A 19,649-nucleotide genomic window follows, 5' to 3' on the forward strand; every position below is an offset into this window, starting at 1 on the left:
GGAATATCTTCTATGCATGGTTCAAGGAGAAGAACAGGCTGACGCCAAAAATGCTCTGTGTCCCATTATGAATGGAGTCCTTGTAAGGCCGCAACTGAACTGAAGATAACCCATGCAAGGCAGTGGGACCAGATAACTGTGCAGATCAGCCTTACGGATATCTTCAACGTGTCACTGGAGGTCCGTCGTCCCCACCGGTTTCAAGACTGCCACCAAAAACCCATTATCAAAGATGGTGACAGTAATAGGCCTCAATAACTACTGCCCCGTCGAATTGACCTCCATCATTATAAAAGTTTCGATGGCCTGGTGATGGAATGCATCAAAGTGCCCCTCCCAGAGTCGCTGGACCCATTTCAACTCCTCAGCACCTCCTCTGAAACATTTTTAAAACTGGCTTCCACTGTTTCAATGCAAGCACCGTCAAACCATTCAAGTCCTCGAAAATACGTTGTAATCGTACTATAATACTTATCCTCATAGTTCCAATACATCAGTACATTGCAATGATCTACATTTCCACAGATATTCTTGAAGAGAGAGAGAGAGAGAGAGAGAGAGAGAGAGGAGGGGGAGAGAGAGAGAGAGAGAGAGAGGAGGGGGAGGGAGAGAGAGAGAGAGAGAGAGAGAGAGAGAGAGAGAGAGAGAGAGAGAGCCAGGATGACACCTTGAAAGCAGCAGAGTGGGTTGCTCACGTTTCGAAATAAAAACTGAAAAACAAACTCTTACCGCACTGAAAGGAATTAGCGATTTTACGATCTCGCATTGAAATCGACGAAACAGCCCCACGACAAGCAAGTAATAACAATTCTGAAACTGACGCGCTTTAAATCCGTTTTAATTCATTAATATTCATACCCCCTGCTGTCTCCACACTCCCCCCGCGAATCTGAGGGACGAAAACGTGGTCGCCCGGGAGTACACCGCCACCCCAGTATTTTTTTCGAAAATGATCTCTGGTGAATAAAATTGAAGATCAAAGGATAATAAGACTGTGCGAGAAGTAGTTAAGAACTGCTAGGTACTCTTGATTCACAGAGACATGGCTTATCTCAACTCTAAAGATTCGGTCCATTATGCATGGCTCGGACGGTGTGCGGAGTTAAAGGGCGAGGCGGCGGTGTCAGCATCATGGGTTACTCTCTCTGGTCTTCCGGCCTAGCGATCCGATCCAATTTCTGCTACGCTTATCTGGAACGTCTAGCCCTGAAATTCTAAACCTTCAATCTCCCGAGGGAATTCACGCCAGCTTTCCTGATTGCAGAACCACATTTCCCCTCTCCATACGTCAAAACTGACCCTTGATCCTGAAGACTATACAGTCACCACTGAGGACGTCTATGGGCTAGTTAAAGGAGGCCCTTCCATGCTACCTCCTGCATCAACATGGGATGAACACTCCAGAGCATCGGTCCATTCCGCGTCAGTAGACACTCAGACCAACTGGTTAGTCTTCCCGTTACAATATTCAGCAAAAAACTGAAAAACGATAATCAAGCAGAGAAGACTACGCATAGCTACACTGGGGAAGCAGAAGTCGGATTGGAGGCTGTCTGGAATCAGTAGTCTGGGCCACGTTGAACGACTCGGTGGCGAATCTGCTTGAATATGCCACAGCTGTTACCAAATTCATTGAAAAATGCGTTGCTCCAATGAAGTTATCCGTGGGCCTAGAGATCCACAACTTCCCGAAGTCAAGATCCGTGCGTTCGCGTCATGCAATTTGGAGACATTCAGGAAGACCGGGTATAATTCTGGGGGAATTACCGAAGCAAAATTACAATTCCGTACGGTGCTGGAGGCACGGATGGAGGTGAAGCAGTTGTGCCAGGTTTGCATTGTATAACAACCCGAGACGGTGAAACCAAGTACCGTTAAAACCCGCGAAAGATCCCTTCCCGTCAAGCTCAACGCCTGGACACTTGCGTGGAAAAGGAAAGCATGGTGCACCCTCATTAGACCATAGCGACTTTGTTCTCCGCTGACGCAAAAATATTTTCAAGAGGGAGAATCCTGGGACATCATTTGGCCTTCAATGTGTACCTAACCTTCATGACCAAACATTTCCAGTCTTGAACTGCTCCCCCCTTGTTTCAAAAGAGCATTCGTCATGCCAGTACTCAAGAAGAATAAGGTTCCCTTCATCATCGACCACTGATTATCTGATTACCGTGATGAAATGCTTTAAGAAATTTTGATATAGAGAATCGACTCCTGCCTCAGGAGGACCCGGGAAAAACACAGAGGAATTCAGCAGGTCTTAGCAGTGCCCATGGGCCGTAAAAGTGTATTACCGTCGTTTCGGGCCTGAGTTCCTCCAGCATTTCTGTGTTTCTGCAGACCTTAGTGTTTCACTCGATTCACAAGGACTCGGACCCACTTCAATTCGCCTACCGTCTCAAAAAGTCCGCAGCGGATGACATCTCTTTTGCACTCCATTTTGCTTTCGATTATCTATACCACATAAACATCTAGATCAGAATGAAGTTCATTGACTACAGTTCGGCATTCAACACCATCACACCAACTAAACGAACAGTAAATTCAGGGTTCTGCAGGGTTGAGGATCTCTGCAGCCTAAACGTAAAAGAGGACTGGCAGCATGACTCCTTCTCGCTGAACAGTGACAGGGCGGAACAAGACTGCTTAAACCACTGAACTGGTCCCGCTGCAGCCACAAATGCATATCGAAGTTTTCTTCCAATGCCACTCATAAATTCGCTGACAACCGGAATTGTTGGCCGGATAACGGGAAACAATGAGTCACAAGACAGAATGGAGTTCACGAATCTGATTATCCGGTGCCAGGGCAACAATCCTATTCTCAAATTCAGCAAGCCCAAGTAGTTTATTGTGAACATTTGGAAAGGAGGCCTGTCTTCATCAGGGAGACAGCAGTGAAGAAAGCTTGCTGATCCAACGAGCTATGCATCGACATTTCGGAAGATATCACATGGTATCACACGGAGAGAAGTCTGCATAAGGCTCACCAACGCCTCTACTTTCTAAGAAGTCCGGGGAGATTTGGCGTGTCTAATATTCTGTCAAACCTCTACAGCCATATTGAAATATATAAGATGTTGCCAGGACTTGAAGAGCTGAGTTGTACAGGAATAGTGAACAGTTTGGACGTCCGAGAATGGGGGAAGTTTGATAGAGGTATACACATTTTTGAGGGGTATAGAAAGGGTCAATTCAAACACTTATTTCCCACTGAGGTTGGGTGAGACGCGTTAAAGGTGAAACGTGAAAAGTTTGAGGGGAACTTCACGCAGACGACGGTGAGAATGGATGGAATTTGCATGGAGGACTATCACCCGTGTGCAGGTTGCTGGGAGTAGGTGTAATAAATCTTTTGGCACAGACTAGATGGGCAGTTTCTGCGCTGCAGTGGCCTATGGTTCCATGGTACTGAGGAAGTATATCGATGTTTACATCACATCTTGATTTGGAAACTAAATCTACCCACTTTTCTCACCGATTGCCTATCAATTGAAGACATCTCTGTGAAGCGCGGCTTCAAAAAGCCATCAATGTCATCATGTCATAAACGATCTCACCTCTGCGCCACCTTCACGTAAAAGGTATAGGTACCTGAATTCCGGTACCTATAGGTTCAAGAAAAGTTTTAAACCACAACTTCCAGGCTCTTGAACCTTCAAGTGCTACCTTAATCATAACCAATCTGTGATAGTCAATGTCATTTTTTGGACGTAAATGGAAAATTTTGTTTCTCTTTTTTAAAAATAATTAGTAGCCTTTTTACTCTCATCTAATTTATATTTATACTTACTTTCATCATATATTGAAGTACCTCTGTGGCTGAGCATTCCAAATTCATATCCAAATATTAAGAGATTCCTGTCAAATTTTGTATATAAAAATTCTTCTCGATTCTTTTGAACACATTCCAAATTCGTGAAGAATGAATTGTGTTAGCCGCTGTACACTCCCTTTTCACCTGGAAATACCCTATCAATTAAAGACTCTCGTGGTGACAGACAAGTTATTCAAAGTAGTTTCAATAGTTATTCTTAATCCGTTGAGTTTATTTTATCAGATCCAAACGTTACCGGCGAGAGCCTGTAATGGTGTCAAATACTGTTTTATTGATCAGCGCGCTACATTCCTGAAATATTGGGTTATGTTATGGTGGCCTTTTGATTTGTTTATTGGAGGAGCGCCTAATATAAGTGTGCTGTTCATTCATTAAAAAAAGTAATGCAAGAATCTTGTTATATTCCAAAACCTAGAATTCGTGCATTCGAACAAGGTTTTGCAGCTGGATTAGTTTCAGCGAGAGACATGGGAGATGTTTTCTATTTTCAATTGAAATTGAAAAGGTTTGTTATCTTCGATAATTAAATCGATTTGGTAGCCAGTGTTAAAATTGAGGCAGGGAACATTTTTGTGTTGCATTTTAATTTATGCATTCCCTCGGTTTTGGGAAATTTTGTGAACGAGAGAGACTGTATTAGTTTGTTCTCAAATTTAGGAATTCCCTTTTAATTATTCTACTCGAGGGGCTGCATTATTCCTGACGACATTATCAGATAACGCGATGGTACTGGGTCGCAAGTTTGGTTCAATTGATTGTTTTGCATTTGCAACAAGTATACAGATAACTGGCGATTACTGGTGATATTGAAATGGTTTTCTTTGTAGGCGTGACATCAGAGATTTCTTCCAGTCACCCAGCATGAATGAGACCAGGTTCGTGGTAAAGTTCCTAATCCTGCACTAATTCAAATTTATTCTCTTAATTTTCTCGCATTCTCACCCCCTGCAAATTCTAGAGGCAGTGAGTAAACCAGGAACCACTCAGATAAGATAATTAAATTAATTATCTACCGTAAACAGAGGAAAGAGATGCGTTTGTCCATTTTAAGATTCACCGAGACCACAGCTGTGCATTGGTTTGAATGTCCAATTTTACAATGTATGGCCAACAATACTTACATTAATTTCATTATGAACTGTTATTGACACAACCCATATTTATGCGTATCGTTTCTGAATTGCCTCAATGAGAAAGGAGTAGACCTTTTTCCACTATATTGTCGCTCAGCTCTAACTTAGAATTTTATTTCCACAAAGACAAGACAAAAATCTACACATTTCATTGACGAATATTCCAAAATGTTGTGAATTCTTTTTACAAATTTCCAGTTCAATTTAGGTATAACGGTGTGCCAGCAAGATGTCGCAATATGTTTATTCAACATTTTACAAATAAATCGAGCGATGCTCCAAATCCCAGTGGAGAACATCCTCTGCAGAAATATTAACTTCAAGGATTGCATCAAGAGCGAGCTTCACGAAGAGTCATTGCCCATAGTCCGAAACAAAGCGTTCAAATATGTTCGAAACAATCAACAGTGTCAAGAAAATATACTTTATGATCCTTGCCATCATTGGTGTTCCTGGTAAGTGACAATAAAATGCTCGATCCCAGAATAATCACATAGAATAGATGAGCAATCATTTGCAATCGTTTATTCTCTGCAGGCAGATAGAGATAGATAGAGACAGACAGAGACAGATAACAAGTTATAGGCGAATTCAAGTCACATCAACGTTTGAAAGGCTATGTGGGATATTTTACGAAAGAACTGGTAAACAGGACAGTTAGAATTGATGGTGTGACTTCGGAGAACCAAAACTATTTTATCGAAAGAAAAATTTGTTTGTTAAACCAGGGAGTAGGTATTTCGACATTGTATTCATAATTATAAATAAGAGGGCGGTAGCAGTTAACTGGATGGTGCGTTTTGTACATTTTCGGAAGGCTTTCTGAAAGGTATTTATAACCATTTTTAATCGCGGGCAACATGCTATCGTCGATTAAGATAATTATATTTTAAATAATTCTTTTCTCGTTTGATACAACCATTAATGCGGTTTCGTTGTGAGTGTTGCAGAAACCCATTTCCTCATAATCTCTCTCGTTAATATTTACGACTGACAAAAGTGCCACCTACATCATGGTTTCTGACTATGCAGAGTTGCCTCACAGTCTGTTTTTCGGGGAGAATGCTCAGAGGCTTCTAAGCAGATGGGCAGATGAATGAATGCCGGAATAAGACAAGTAGAATATAAAGTGGAAAACGAAGAAAGTTGTTTGATAGAAAAGCAAATACAATGGCGGACTAATTTGATCGGCGCAGAAGTTACTATTCATGGGTTCAAGTTATTCCCGTGATGCATTACTGATAAAAATATTGTGTGATCTGTCGGACTCTGGCTTTACCTTACTCTTAATTTAGTCTATGTGTAGTCTGAGTCCAGCGTGTTCTTTGAATGAAGTGATAGGAGAAGGTATTCGGTTCAACAGTCAGTTTATTACACAGCACAAGAATAAAACTTAACAGAGCTCTGGGTCAGTCATTAGTTCATAGGTCACCTGCACAGTGAGCTATTCCCCAAGACTGACCCCTATTGTCCAGTTGGCTCAGTTTATATAGATCAACCCAGAACAAAAGTTGTCTTCCTTTGCTAGATTTTTTTGCATAAGGGTTATCACAAGTCATCTCCTGTTTTGCAGATATCTGGGGTGTAGCACTCCCATCTTAATCCTCCAGGCCAGACTATCCTGTTGTTTTGATCAGAAATTAATTCATCCCCAGATATTTCTAATCACCATTCTGTTCCTGTCTGGCCAATTTCTGCTGTTCTCTTTAACACCTCCTCATGCCTTAATCTTCCTCCTAGACTGGTTTTCCATTCACTTAGTTTCTTGCAGGCCATTCTTTGTTCTGGTCTGCCCTGTGTCTCCTGTGCTACCCACCACCTCCTCAGTTTGAGCATTCCTCCTAAATCGTTTTATGCATTTCCTCTCCCTGTATTTGGGAGCAGACAATTTTGCTCAGCCAACTTTGCTCCATGCTGTGATTGCCACTTAATCACATTCCTCTTTTTCCCTGAACCATGCAGTAAACATAAAATTATTAATTAATCATTTCTTTCATAATGTTTTAACCCCTAGATTCCAACAGATCACAGTAAGCGACTGGAATGACAACATGCACGTTTGTCTTTATTGACGAGATTTGGGACCAAGAGTACTGAAAATATATTGGTGGCCTAAGGTGACGCCAAGTGAAATATTGCAATCGGGTTTAAGGACTGATACATATTGTATCGAAGTTTCAACACATTGATTGTTCGACTTTTGAGATATTATTAATCAAGGTTGCTCTTTGATTTATTGAGATTGAAGGAAGTATATTCATTGAAACCTTTAATTCTGCCCGGATTTGAAAAGTCAGACGTAGAAGATATTTTTTTTTCCCTTGAATTGAGGTGTCCAGGAACGTGACAGCGAAGATGAAACATTACCTTAGAGAAGGAATCGTTGGAATTATTGACCGAAGGGTTATAGTGCTGTTTGGCTGTTGAATTAATTCAAAGCAGAAACCAATGGATTTTATTGGACATCAGAGGAATGGATATGAGCCGAGTAACAGAACAATTTTCATGCAACATTGCTTTGTAATGTCAGAGAAGGCAGGAGACGACTGGCTCCTTGCTGCAAATTCTCGTTACTTATTAGCCCATTTTCGATTGTTGTCGAGTTCCTACATATTCCTACTCTTTCTTTGGCTTGGCTTCGCGGACGAAGATTTATGGAGGGGGTAAAAAGTCCACGTCAGCTGCAGGCTCGTTTGTGGCTGACAAGTCCGATGCGGGACAGGCAGACACGATTGCAGCGGTTGCAGGGGAAAATTGGTTGGTTGGGGTTGGGTGTTGGGTTTTTCCTCCTTTGCCTTTTGTCAGTGAGGTGGGCTCTACTAGGTGTTTGCGAATGGATGTAATTTCTTTGCAATAATCAGCGAATACTTGGAGCAATGGCTTCCAGTGCAGGCAATTTGATGAAGCACTGGAATAAACCCAGAGAAATGACGCTGCAAAATGAACCGGAAGCGTTGAAAATATTGACCACCAACATTGAAAAGTATTGTGATAGGCAAGATGTCAGCTGTTTGAATTTTACTTCATGTTGCAATTTCACCCTGACTTTTTGCTCTCTATTAAAAAAAAATCAAAAGCTGGATCTTTCATTTGTTTTGCATTTTTTTGGCTTTCCACTACTCTTCAATTACATTTTGATGAAACCTTTATTTCATTGCCTGATTCATGTGAATATTTCTCAAAAACGTTTAAATTTAATCCAAGCTACTGTCGAGGAGAAATAACTACGAGGACGGAGCTTCAGCGTCAACTTCAGGAGACTTTATTAGAATGAAATATCTCGGAGAACAGTCCCTGTAACAGCCAGGGCTCAGCTCTGAACTACACAGTCGCACAGCTCGAATTTATACAAACAAGTTAGTTTGTAAAGTCATCAGAATGGGTTCCAATGATATGAAGGAGTTGATCACATCCCGGGAAGTGAAGGGTGTTCAAAGAACATAGTGTGGTTAAAGTATTTATTAGAAAACAAAGTTATCTAAAGATATTCTTTAGCAGACTTAAATGTTATCGGGAGTTATTCTTTAGCAGACTTGCGCATTGTTAAGGTCAATTCAGCTGTTGACCATTTTTTTTCCACAGCTACAAATTACCCCAATATCCAGTACCATTCTTCCACCGTCTTAATCACGAGTGCTGTAGTTCTCAGTCTCTGCTTGTAAGCCGGAAGTAAAAGTACCGCCAGGTGATCAGATTTGGCGAAGTGCGGGCGTCGGATGGCTAAGCAGGAGTTCTTCATGGTGGTCTTGTAACTCATTCAGCTCGATAACCCGTTAACGATCCACACAACAGTAACAGTGTTTTTTTTAAATCTAGTGCCAGGATAGTTTTTGCTTTTCTGTACCAGGATCGATGCCACAACTTCAAAATACGATGTCTGCGAAACCACTTTTAGACCCCCAAAAAGTTAATATTTCCCTGCCTTGTTGGAGCACGAGCAGAACCTACAAATTTCCATCCAATTTCTCGGTTGAATGTTATTTTCCCCCTTTCCTTTAATCCCCTGTTTGAATTCTGTTGGAATAGCCACCATTGACAAGCCTTTGGAGAGTTACCCTAATTAGCATGCAGTGTTAGATATGGAAACTAACAAAGACTTTTCCTTTTCTATATTTTGCAGTGAATTTAGTGGCGATTGTGATCTTGTCCCGGAGTAAATGTGGGCTCTCCACTTGTACCACATGCTACCTGGTAGCGATGGCAGTGGCGGACCTGCTGACCATTATTACTGCTGTCATTTTGTGGAGGATCGTTGATTATTACTTTATAAGGAACTTCTTGGACATCACGCCTGTCTGCAGTGCTCTATACGCCCTGAGTTGTGCAGCCACAGACTGCTCTGTCTGGTTCACTGTCACTTTCACCTTCGACCGATTTGTCGCCATTTGTTGTCAGAAACTGAAAGCAAACTATTGCACTGGAAAAACAGCGATTATAATTCTAGGAACAATCACAATTCTGATATGCGTAAAAAATGTGCCATTTTACTTTACGCTAGAGCCCTGGGTGACAATCGACAATGTGCCGCGGGGTTGCAAGGATAAAAAAAATATTTTCCTTGAACCAGGATGGATGGGGTTTGAGTGGTTCGATGCGATTCTTTGTCCATTGCTCCCATTTGGTTTAATTTTATTGCTCAACGCACTGACAGTGAGATACATTTTAGCAGTGAGTCGAGTCCGTAAGGGGCTGAGAAACCAGAATCGCCGTGACCCAGAAACGGAAAGTAGACGAAGATCAGTGATCTTGCTCTTTACCTTGTCCGGCAGCTTCATACTGTTATGGATGGTATATGTGACAGATTTCTTGTACTATATCATAGCAGGAATAGATCCAATTAATTATACTCCATCCAAATATGTATCGGAAGAAGTCGGATTTATACTGCTCAACTTAAGTTGTTGCACAAACACATTCATTTATGCGATAACCCAGTCAAAGTTCAGAGAACAGTTCAAGACTGCGGTGAAATACCCTGTAAATTCAATCATTCGACTAATGAATAAATAAACCAGTTGAATGAATCTCCAGTCTTTGATCGACTTCGTTTGTTACTGTTTCAAATTTCTCCTTTATATTGCTGTCACTGGGTTGAGGGGAAAGACTTCACTTTGATTATATTGAAGTAGAAGTCTCTAGTCTAAAGCATGGAATCGCTGCCACAACCCTGAACAGAGGTTCCACATTAAAGAAGTTGGATCTAATGTTGTGCGAATATTCTTTAGCACCTCAGAATAACGACGAATCTCCAATAATCAATTCAGACACACAAAAACTTCAAGCAAAAAAGAATCTCACTCAGAGAAATCACTTTTTATTCATAAAGAATTCTCGAACCAAAAAGTGACTTGAAAATAACACAGAGACGCACATCTAAACACAAAATTAGACACCACCGCAGGATTCTGAAACTGAGGAAGTAACAGTTTCGAATTTATCATCTGACTCTACATTTACAACCTGACGAAACAGCGCTTCTCCTGATTATGGTGCACACGTATTCACACACAATACACAGTGCACAATAATATCTCTCTCTCTCTCTCTCTTTCTCTTTCTCTCTCTCTCTCAGAGCTCAGACACACAGGCACACACATTTCCCAGCCTGGCAGTCCAGATGATGTTGATTCTTGTCGGTAGTGTATGCTGAATGGAAAGGGTCCTCAATAATTCTTTAATTCCTATTGATAACATTTACGCACCCAGTAAATGTCGTCAATAGAGGAGAGGGTGACCTCAGTGATACTCTCGGCTGTTTTGATGGTCCTCTGTACTGACTTGCGGTCCAATGCTTTACGGCTACCAAACCAGGCAACGAGGCAACACCGAGTTGTGCTTCTGTAAACTGTCCACATGGAGGCCAGTAGTTTTGCTCTCTTCTATTCTTTTTGGGCGTGGAGGCTCTGCTGTGCCTTCCTAACTAATGAGGAGATGTTATAGGTCTGGGATAGGCCGTCTTTTCTATTCCCACAAGGAACTTTATGCTTTCTATTCTCTCCACGACGGAACCGTTGTAGAATAATTGAGAATATTCGACCTTCAACTTTCTGAAGTCTACAATTATCTCTTTTGTTTTGCTCACGTTGTTGTTCAGGTTGTTCTCATACCCTTTCACGAGCGGCTTAACCTTCTCTCTCAAAGCCGATCATTCATTTTTTCCATGAGGCCAACTACTGTTACATCATCCGGAAACTTGACGATTCTGTGACAACTGAATCTGGCAGTTCCAGCGGGAGTCAACAGCGTGAACAGTAGCGGCCTGACCACACAGCTCTGAGGTGCGCCTGTGCTCAGCGTGATGCAGCTTCAGGTTTTGAAACCAACTCGGATTGACTTTGGTAACGCGGTCCAGAATCCAATTTGCAGAGTTGGAGTTTAGAATAGTTTAACCACCAGCCTTTGCGGGCTGGAATCAATGAAAAACAGCCTGGCATGGGGGGCATTGTTCTCTAGATGAGCCAGGTTGGAGAGGAAGGTCAATTGTTATTATCCGTGGACAGGTTTGGAGGGTAGGCAAACTGGAACAGGTTCAATGTCTTGTGTTCCATTACCGGTCGCTTAAAGCATTTCATGAACGATCAGGTTTGTGACATTCAGCGGTAGTAGTTTAGTTCAGTTACCGTCGTTTTCTAGGGCTACCTTAAATCCTGCTTAAACTGTGGACTGCTGCAGTGAGATATTGAAGATGTTCTTCAGCCAAACCACGCAGAATGCTCCCAATCACAGAGGTCTCCCATTCAAGGCACTTAACCATATAACCATTTACGGACACTTCTTTCTATTTATTAAATACTAGCAGGATACTGGGCCTTGTCTGGGAAATGAAACACTTATACCTGTTTCCTACTGCCTGCTCTTTGTTTGTCCGGAGGCCCGAGCACTGAGACGGGTGCATCACTGTTCTTCTGTTTCCTGCTGCCTGCTCCTTGCATGTCTGGAAATGTCAACAACAATGAAGACTGATGTTCCTCTACTACCTCTTGTTTTCTCCTTTGTCTAACTCTATGGGCATGTTAAGACCTTCTGCCAATGTTACTCCACCTTTTTGGGCCCATATTTAACTGGGTTTGGCCACTCGTTTTTATTCTGAATGTACTTTGATGAACAGCACTGTAACTAATTGAGGTGGCTCTGACGCAAGTTCAATTTTATTTAATTTTTGAACTTCATATGAACTTAAAGGTTAAATTCAATATGGTCATGAAATTCAGCATCAAATGTTACCACAATTATAGTAAACAGTAACATCATATTAAATGTTATTTTCAACTCCACACCAAATGAAGGAAACGTTGGCACCCACGTTTAAGGACAGACAACATTCATGCATTGCCACATGTGTTACAAGTAACATTCACATCAGAAGTATAAAGCAACATCTTCGACTTAAAAGAGAGAATGCAACCACTGACCTTCACACTTAAAAGTGCCCAACACACCCAAACATCAGTATCACTGGGAGTTCCCTTTGTGAGGAGAATTCAATTAACCAGAGAAGTGTATTGCCTAGGTCAAAATATAATCCAAATTACATTTAACTATTGGCCAATGAAAACTTGTTCATACTTTTCAGATTTATTGTCAGGGTACATATATGACATCACATACAACCCTGAGATTCCTTTTTCCTGCGGGTGTGGCAGAATTATCATTAATTGGTAGTACAAAAAAAAACCTGTGCACAGCGTAAACCTGTAAACAAACAAATCACTGTAAACAGATAACAAATGTAAATTGACTGTGCAATACAGAGAGAACAAAAAGAAAATCAATAAAGTGCACAATTAAGGGTCCTTAAATGAGTCTCTGTTTGAGTTTGTCGTTGAGGAGTCTGGTGGTGGAGGGGTAGCAGCTGTTCCTGAACCTGGTGGTGTGAGTTTTGTGGCATCAATACCTCTTTCCTGATAGAAGCAGTGAGAATGTTGATCCTTGATTAATTCTAATCCATTCAGCCAAAAGAGTCCAAAAGGTTGATAATGTATTTAAGAATCTTTTTTCTCATTACTAATTAAAGACTGAGTCTCATATCGTGCTCTGAAGATTGCAGTTCCTCAACTGGTCAGTGCTTATATATGAATTCTATTTTTACAGGACATAAATCTATCTGTCTATCTCTCTATATATACAGTATTTCTCTCTCTCTACAGTGTATATCTACACACACACACACACACACACACACACACACACACACACACACACACACACACACACACACACACACACACACACACACACAAGGCTGCAATTCCATCTACTGCAATTTATTCATTAGATTCAAAATTCTACCCTGAGAGATTTGGCCGAAATAGGGTAATATTGATGACGTTCTTGGTTTAATTTTATTTTGCCACAATCTTTTGGTGCATTACCAAATCTATGCAGCTTTATTTCATGTTTACTTTGCCAATAACATTTCTTTCGCAATATAACTTTTCAAATGCCGCAGTGCTGTCATTTAAATTCTCCGGTGTTCTTTTAAAAGTGGTCATATTGTCTGTACTCAAATAACACCCAATCGGCGGGCAAGATAGCAATTATTAACATCGTAAGTACTAACCAGAACAAGAATAGGTAATAAAATGAGAGAACAGAAATCAGAATTAAACCTGCATTTGATTAACATTGACTGACAGCAAACAAATGATTACTTCTAGTCCAAAAAAGTGCCCTTCACATTAATAAATAAAAAGGAAGAAAATTGCATACAAGCTTTCAAATCCTCGGGGTGGGGGAAATAAACTCATGTATCAGATACCGTATTAGTTTTAATAATGGGACCGTGCTTTTTTGCCCCTAATGAATACGATGCCCAAAAGAATGATTCGTGTCTCATCTGCCCAATAGCACTCCAGGAAAGTTTACAATACATTGTATTTCATGACTTATACAGCGGATAGGGGGTCAAAGAAAATAATACCAATTAATTAAACAGACTAGTGCCAATCTCTATCGCGACATCTGTTATGCAAAGTGAATTAATTTCCACAAGCGATCACTTTCACTCATTCCATTCTTCTTCTTTGGCTTGACTTCGCGGACGAAGATTTATGGAGGGGGTAAAAGTCCACGTCAGCTGCAGGCTCATTTGTGGCTGACAAGTCCGATGCGGGACAGGCAGACACGGTTGCAGCAGCTGCAGGGGAAAAATGGTTGGTTGGGGTTGGGTGTTGGGTTTTTCCTCCTTTGCCTTTTGTCAGTGAGGTGGGCTCTGCGGTCTTCTTCAAAGGAGGTTGCTGCCCGCCTAACTGTGAGGCGCCAAGATGCACGGTTTGAGGCGATATCAGCCCACTGGCGGTGGTCAATGTGGCAGGCACCAAGAGATTTCTTTAGGCAGTCCTTGTACCTTTTCTTTGGTGCACCTCTGTCACGGTGGCCAGTGGAGAGCTCGCCATATAACACGATCTTGGGAAGGCGATGGTCCTCCATTCTGGAGACGTGACCCACCCAGCGCAGCTGGATCTTCAGCAGCGTGGACTCGATGCTGTCGACCTCTGCCATCTCGAGTACTTTGACGTTAGGGATGAAAGCGCTCCAATGGATGTTAAGGATGGAGCGGAGACAACGCTGGTGGAAGCGTTCTAGGAGCCGTAGGTGATGCCTGTAGAGGACCCATGATTCGGAGCCGAACAGGAGTGTGGGTATGACAACGGCTCTGTATACGCTTATCTTTGTGAGGTTTTTCAGTTGGTTGCTTTTCCAGACTCTTTTGTGTAGTCTTCCAAAGGCGCTATTTGCCTTGGCGAGTCTGTTGTCTATCTCATTGTCGATCCTTGCATCTGATGATATGGTGCAGCCGAGATAGGTAAACTGGTTGACCGTTTTGAGTTTTGTGTGCCCGATGGAGATGTGGGGGGGGGGGGGGCTGGTAGTCATGGTGGGGAGCTGGCTGATGGAGGACCTCAGTTTTCTTCAGGCTGACTTCCAGGCCAAACACTTTGGCAGTTTCCGCAAAGCAGGACGTCAAGCGCTGAAGAGCTGGCTCTGAATGGGCAACTAAAGTGGCATCGTCTGCAAAGAGTAGTTCACGGACAAGTTTCTCTTGTGTCTTGGTGTGAGCTTGAAGGCGCCTCAGATTGAAGAGACTGCCATCCGTGCGGTACCGGATGTAAACAGCGTCTTCATTGTTGGGGTCTTTCATGGCTTGGTTCAGCATCATGCTGAAGAAGATTGAAAAGAGGGTTGGTGCGAGAACACAGCCTTGCTTCACGCCATTGTTTATGGAGAAGTGTTCAGAGAGCTCATTGCTGTATCTGACCCGACCTTGTTGGTTTTCGTGCAGTTGGATAATCATGTTGAGGAACTTTGGGGGACATCCGATGCGCTCTAGTATTTGCCAAAGCCCTTTCCTGCTCACGGTGTCACTCATTCCATTAGTGAACATGAAATGCAACAGATGCAGGTACCAATTGTTCTACTCGTCCGTAGAAACGAAATCGTGACAAAACAATGTTCAACTGTTTTGAAGTTATCGGAGGGAGCGGCGGGAGGATGGTTTAAATCGAAAAAAAAGAGAATTTGTTTGATATTTGCATAAGATAATTGTGATTCATACGAAAGTTGCAGCTGAGACGGATTTTTTAAACCATATCATTCAGTTGTTCTCTGAAGTAGTTTTGCGTGATTCTATGAATAAGTGTGTTTGACCTGGAAGTCAAGGACTTCAGCATGACTCCAAGTGCCGTCGCAGTGTAAGCGGGACATAACAGATCACCTCTATCGTTATTAATATTTGCCAGCCCTGTCACTGTCACCCACAACAGGAGAAAACTGCCTGACGGAGAGAAGAGCAAAAATCACCGATTCCCTTCCGTTGTTCATACCTGAATCGTTTTGGTTCTCCTTTCTCTGTTCCCCGCAGTTGACCTCCACGTTCTGCTGGCAGTTAATATACACCAGAATTTTGCTTTGATTAATTAATTTTGACCTGATTGTTGTTTTTCTATCATTGCTCTCTCTCTCTCTGCCTCGTTGATTTTGTGAGAAGTGGCGAAATAACTTCAGGTTCAGCAGAGAGCTGCCGATTTTGGAACCTTGACTGAATGAAATGGCCCCTCCAGTTTCTCTGATTCCATATGCACCAGATTTAGAAGCTGCCGCAGTTATCCATGCGAAACCAAGATCGTCAGTTCAGCAGGACCTTAATTTTAAAACAATATTTGGGTTGGCATTGGGGCCGGGAGAGAGAGAGCACTGATAGAAAAACACCGCGGATTTCCGGGAGTGAAAGTGAATGTGCCTTGTAATTAGCCTGAAAGGATATCTAATGGCCTTCTTCAGCTCTTTTCTGTATTTTGTTTGGCTCAATGTATATAGAGCAGTATTTGTGCAACAGCTAAAGAGCTGGAGCATGAAGCCCATTTCTCTCAGGTAAAATGGTGGGAATACAAAACAAAGTTCCATATACCAAGAATTGACCGTGAAGACCGCCCAAAGCAGGATGAAATTAGTCGAGATATTCAGCAGGAAGATCAATGATTTCCTTCGGCTTTCCATGCTTGCATCTCCTGGCCTCTGTTCGTTGTTCGCACGGCGCAGTCTCTGGCGTCCTCGACTGAGCACTAAGACGTGCCTGATGGTGACAGCATTGAGCAACAGAATCAAACAAACGCTGTAAAGGGGGTGAGGAGTTGATGAAGAAATTCGATTGTTCCCCAGACTGGTGATTCGACAACACCAATTCTATCCCAACAAAACCATGGTTCATTAAAATGGTGATATTCACGTGTGAGCATAAAATACCAGAACATATTCTTTAAACAGCTGAGCACCGTCACTATCCCCAGGACGACGCCTGCCGTTTTCTCCGTGGAATATTTTCTTTTCAAGTTCTCGCAACAAATGGCCACAAATCGATCGAAGGTGAAAGTGAGGTGAACCAGACGGAACAGTCGGTAGCTGCAGAAAGCAGAACCGTGTGATAGGAGTCACGTGATGGAGTAGTGGCCCATCGGGGAACTCCAGCCCTCTCGGGTAAAGTTTAAAAAAACACAAAGGCACAAACCTAAAAATTAAAATAAAGTGAAAGTAAAGGTGGGAAGAAAATGGCAGCGAAGAAAGAAAAGTCGAAAGCAACGGGAAGAAGAGAAGAAGAAAAGACATCGGAAGAAGAAAGTGAAGGCCTTACCTGTCCGAGGAGGCCCGCCGCGGAGAGAGAAGCCCGCTCCCTAAGGTCAGTTGAAGTCCGAGCTCGGACTACAAAAATGGCTTGCGGAGCCAAGTAAAAGTGCGCAACCGCGCATGCACGAGGAGTCGCGCATGACAAAAAAACACTGACGGGAGGGGGGACCAGCTGAGGAGTCGATCTCCGCAGCTGAGAATGACAGCTACAACACAACAACAGGAAGAGAACATAGAAAACAACAAGAACAAGAAAGAAGAGAGTAAAAAGAAAACAACAGATGACCAACTCAGAGGAAGAAGAAGAAGAAGAACATAGAGAAATGGAAGAAGGGAAGGGCAAGACAATGGATACATATTTTTTTAAAGAATATATGGAATCAGTAAAAGAATGGCAATCACAAGAATTTAGTGAAATAAAAAGAAGAATTAAAAGTGCAGAAGAAAAAATGAATAGATTAGAGATGGTCATGTCAGATATAGGAAAAAGAGTGGACGAGGTGGAAGAATGAGAAACAGCCGTAGAAATGGAAGTAGAGGACTTAAAAAAGAAATTAGAAGAATCTAATAAAAAAGTTAAAGAGACACAAGAGCTGTTAGCTCAGAAGATAGATATAATGGAAAATTATAATAGAAGAAATAATATAAAGATAGTGGGCCTTAAGGAAGATGAAGAAGGCACGAATATGAGCGAATTTATAAAAGATTGGATCCCAAGGGTCCTAGGAAGACCAGAATTACAGGAAGAAATGGAAATAGAAAGGGCACATAGAACATTAGCCCCTAAACCACAGCCACAACAAAAACCAAGATCCATTTTAGTAAAATTCCTAAGATATACAACGAGAGGAAAATATATTGGAGAAAGCAATGAAGAAAATAAGAGAAGACAAAAAGCCACTGGAATACAAAGGTCAAAAAATTTTTTTCAATCCAGACATAAGTTTTGAACTCCTGAAGAAGAGAAAGGAGTGTAACACAGCAAAAGCGATCCTATGGAAAAAAGGATATAAATTTATGCTAAAGTACCCAGCTGTACTTAAAATAGTTATTCCAGGGCAGCAAAACAGACTATTCTCGGATCCGGAGGAAGCACGAAAATTTGCAGAACAACTACAAAACAGACAGAGAGATGAAGACATGTAACGAGAGTAAAAATGACCACAAACTATATGTATGTGTGTGTATATGGGTATATATATGTGTGTATGTATATATGTGTGTACATGAGTGTATCCGTATTTAAGGGAAAATATATAGAGTATAGATAAGAATTAATAAGGGAAAGAAAGGGAAGAGAGGAAGTAAGGAGGGAATTAAGAGAGTGACCTTTGTTATATATGAAAATTAAAATCTTTTCTGGGGGGGCTGGATGGGAAGGAGTTACGGTCACTGCGAAATCAATTGACGCGAGTGAATTCGTAAATCCAAATGGAGAGGGGAGATGTGGTTGCCCGACAAGGGACAAAGGGCAACTCAGGAAGGGAAGGGGATAGTGGGGTTAAAGAAATTTTATATAGGAGAATAACGGAAATGTTTGATGTTTTAGAAATGTTGTCTTATAAAGTGTTCGAAACAAGAAAGCAGAAATGGATAAGAAGGAAAGGTGATGATGAGGAAACAGAAAGGAAAGATAAACAAAGTATGAAATGGCTACGTTGAACTATATGACTTTAAATATTAACGGAATACATAACCAAATCAAAAGGAAGAAACTGCTAAATTTACTGAAAAATGAAAAAATTGATATAGCATTCGTGCAAGAAACACATTTAACTGAAATGGAGCACAAGAAATTAAAGAGAGATTGAATAGGACATGTAACAGCAGCGTCATATAATTCAAAAGCTAGAGGAGTAGCTATATTAATCAGTAAAAATGTACCAATTAAAATAGAAGAGGAAATAATAGATCCAGCAGGGAGATATGTAATTATAAAATGTCAGATATATTCGGAGTTTTGGAATTTACTCAATGTATATTCACCTAACGAAGAAGATCAAAAATATATGCAAGATATTTTTTTGAAGATAGCAGACATGCAAGGGAACATACTAATAGGAGGGGATTTCAACCTTAATTTGGATTCAAACATGGATAAAACTGGGAAAAAAATTAACAGAAAGAACAAAGTAACCAAATTTATAATTAAATTGATGCAAGAAATGCAACTTTTGGAGATATGGAGGAAACAACACCCAAAGGAAAAGGAATATTCATATTATTCGGGTAGACATAAAACATACTCAAGAATAGACCTATTCCTGTTATCAGCTCGTATGCAAGACAGAGTAAGTAAAACAGAATAGAAAGCTAGAATATTATTGGACCATTCACCCCTGATATTGACAATAGAGTTAGAGGATATCCCTCCAAGAATGTATAGATGGAGATTAAACTCCATGCTACTTAAAAGGCAGGATTTTAGAGAATTAATTGAAAGACAAATTAAAATGTACTTTGAAATGAATACGGAATCAGTGAATATCTTTACTTAACACAGATTATAAGATAATAGCTAAACTATTAGCAAACAGATTAGCCGACTATGTACCAAA

At 41.3% G+C, this 19,649-nt stretch overlaps 1 protein-coding gene across 3 annotated transcripts in view; it reads left to right on the forward strand.

Moving 5' to 3' along the window:
* Window positions 1-9,981, forward strand: part of LOC138764905 (probable G-protein coupled receptor 139) — a 138,712-nt gene extending 128,731 nt beyond the window's left edge. For all 3 annotated transcript variants that reach the window (XM_069941334.1, XM_069941335.1, XM_069941336.1), the window contains exons 3-4: window positions 5,170-5,426; window positions 9,092-9,981. In XM_069941334.1, coding sequence (XP_069797435.1) covers window positions 5,360-5,426; window positions 9,092-9,981 — 957 coding nt within the window. In that variant the 5' untranslated portion in view covers window positions 5,170-5,359. The remainder of the gene's footprint in view (window positions 1-5,169; window positions 5,427-9,091) is intronic.
* Window positions 9,982-19,649: the final 9,668 nt, after the last annotated feature.

This window comes from Narcine bancroftii, chromosome 5 (assembly GCF_036971445.1).
Source record: "Narcine bancroftii isolate sNarBan1 chromosome 5, sNarBan1.hap1, whole genome shotgun sequence".
NCBI lineage: Eukaryota > Metazoa > Chordata > Chondrichthyes > Torpediniformes > Narcinidae > Narcine > Narcine bancroftii.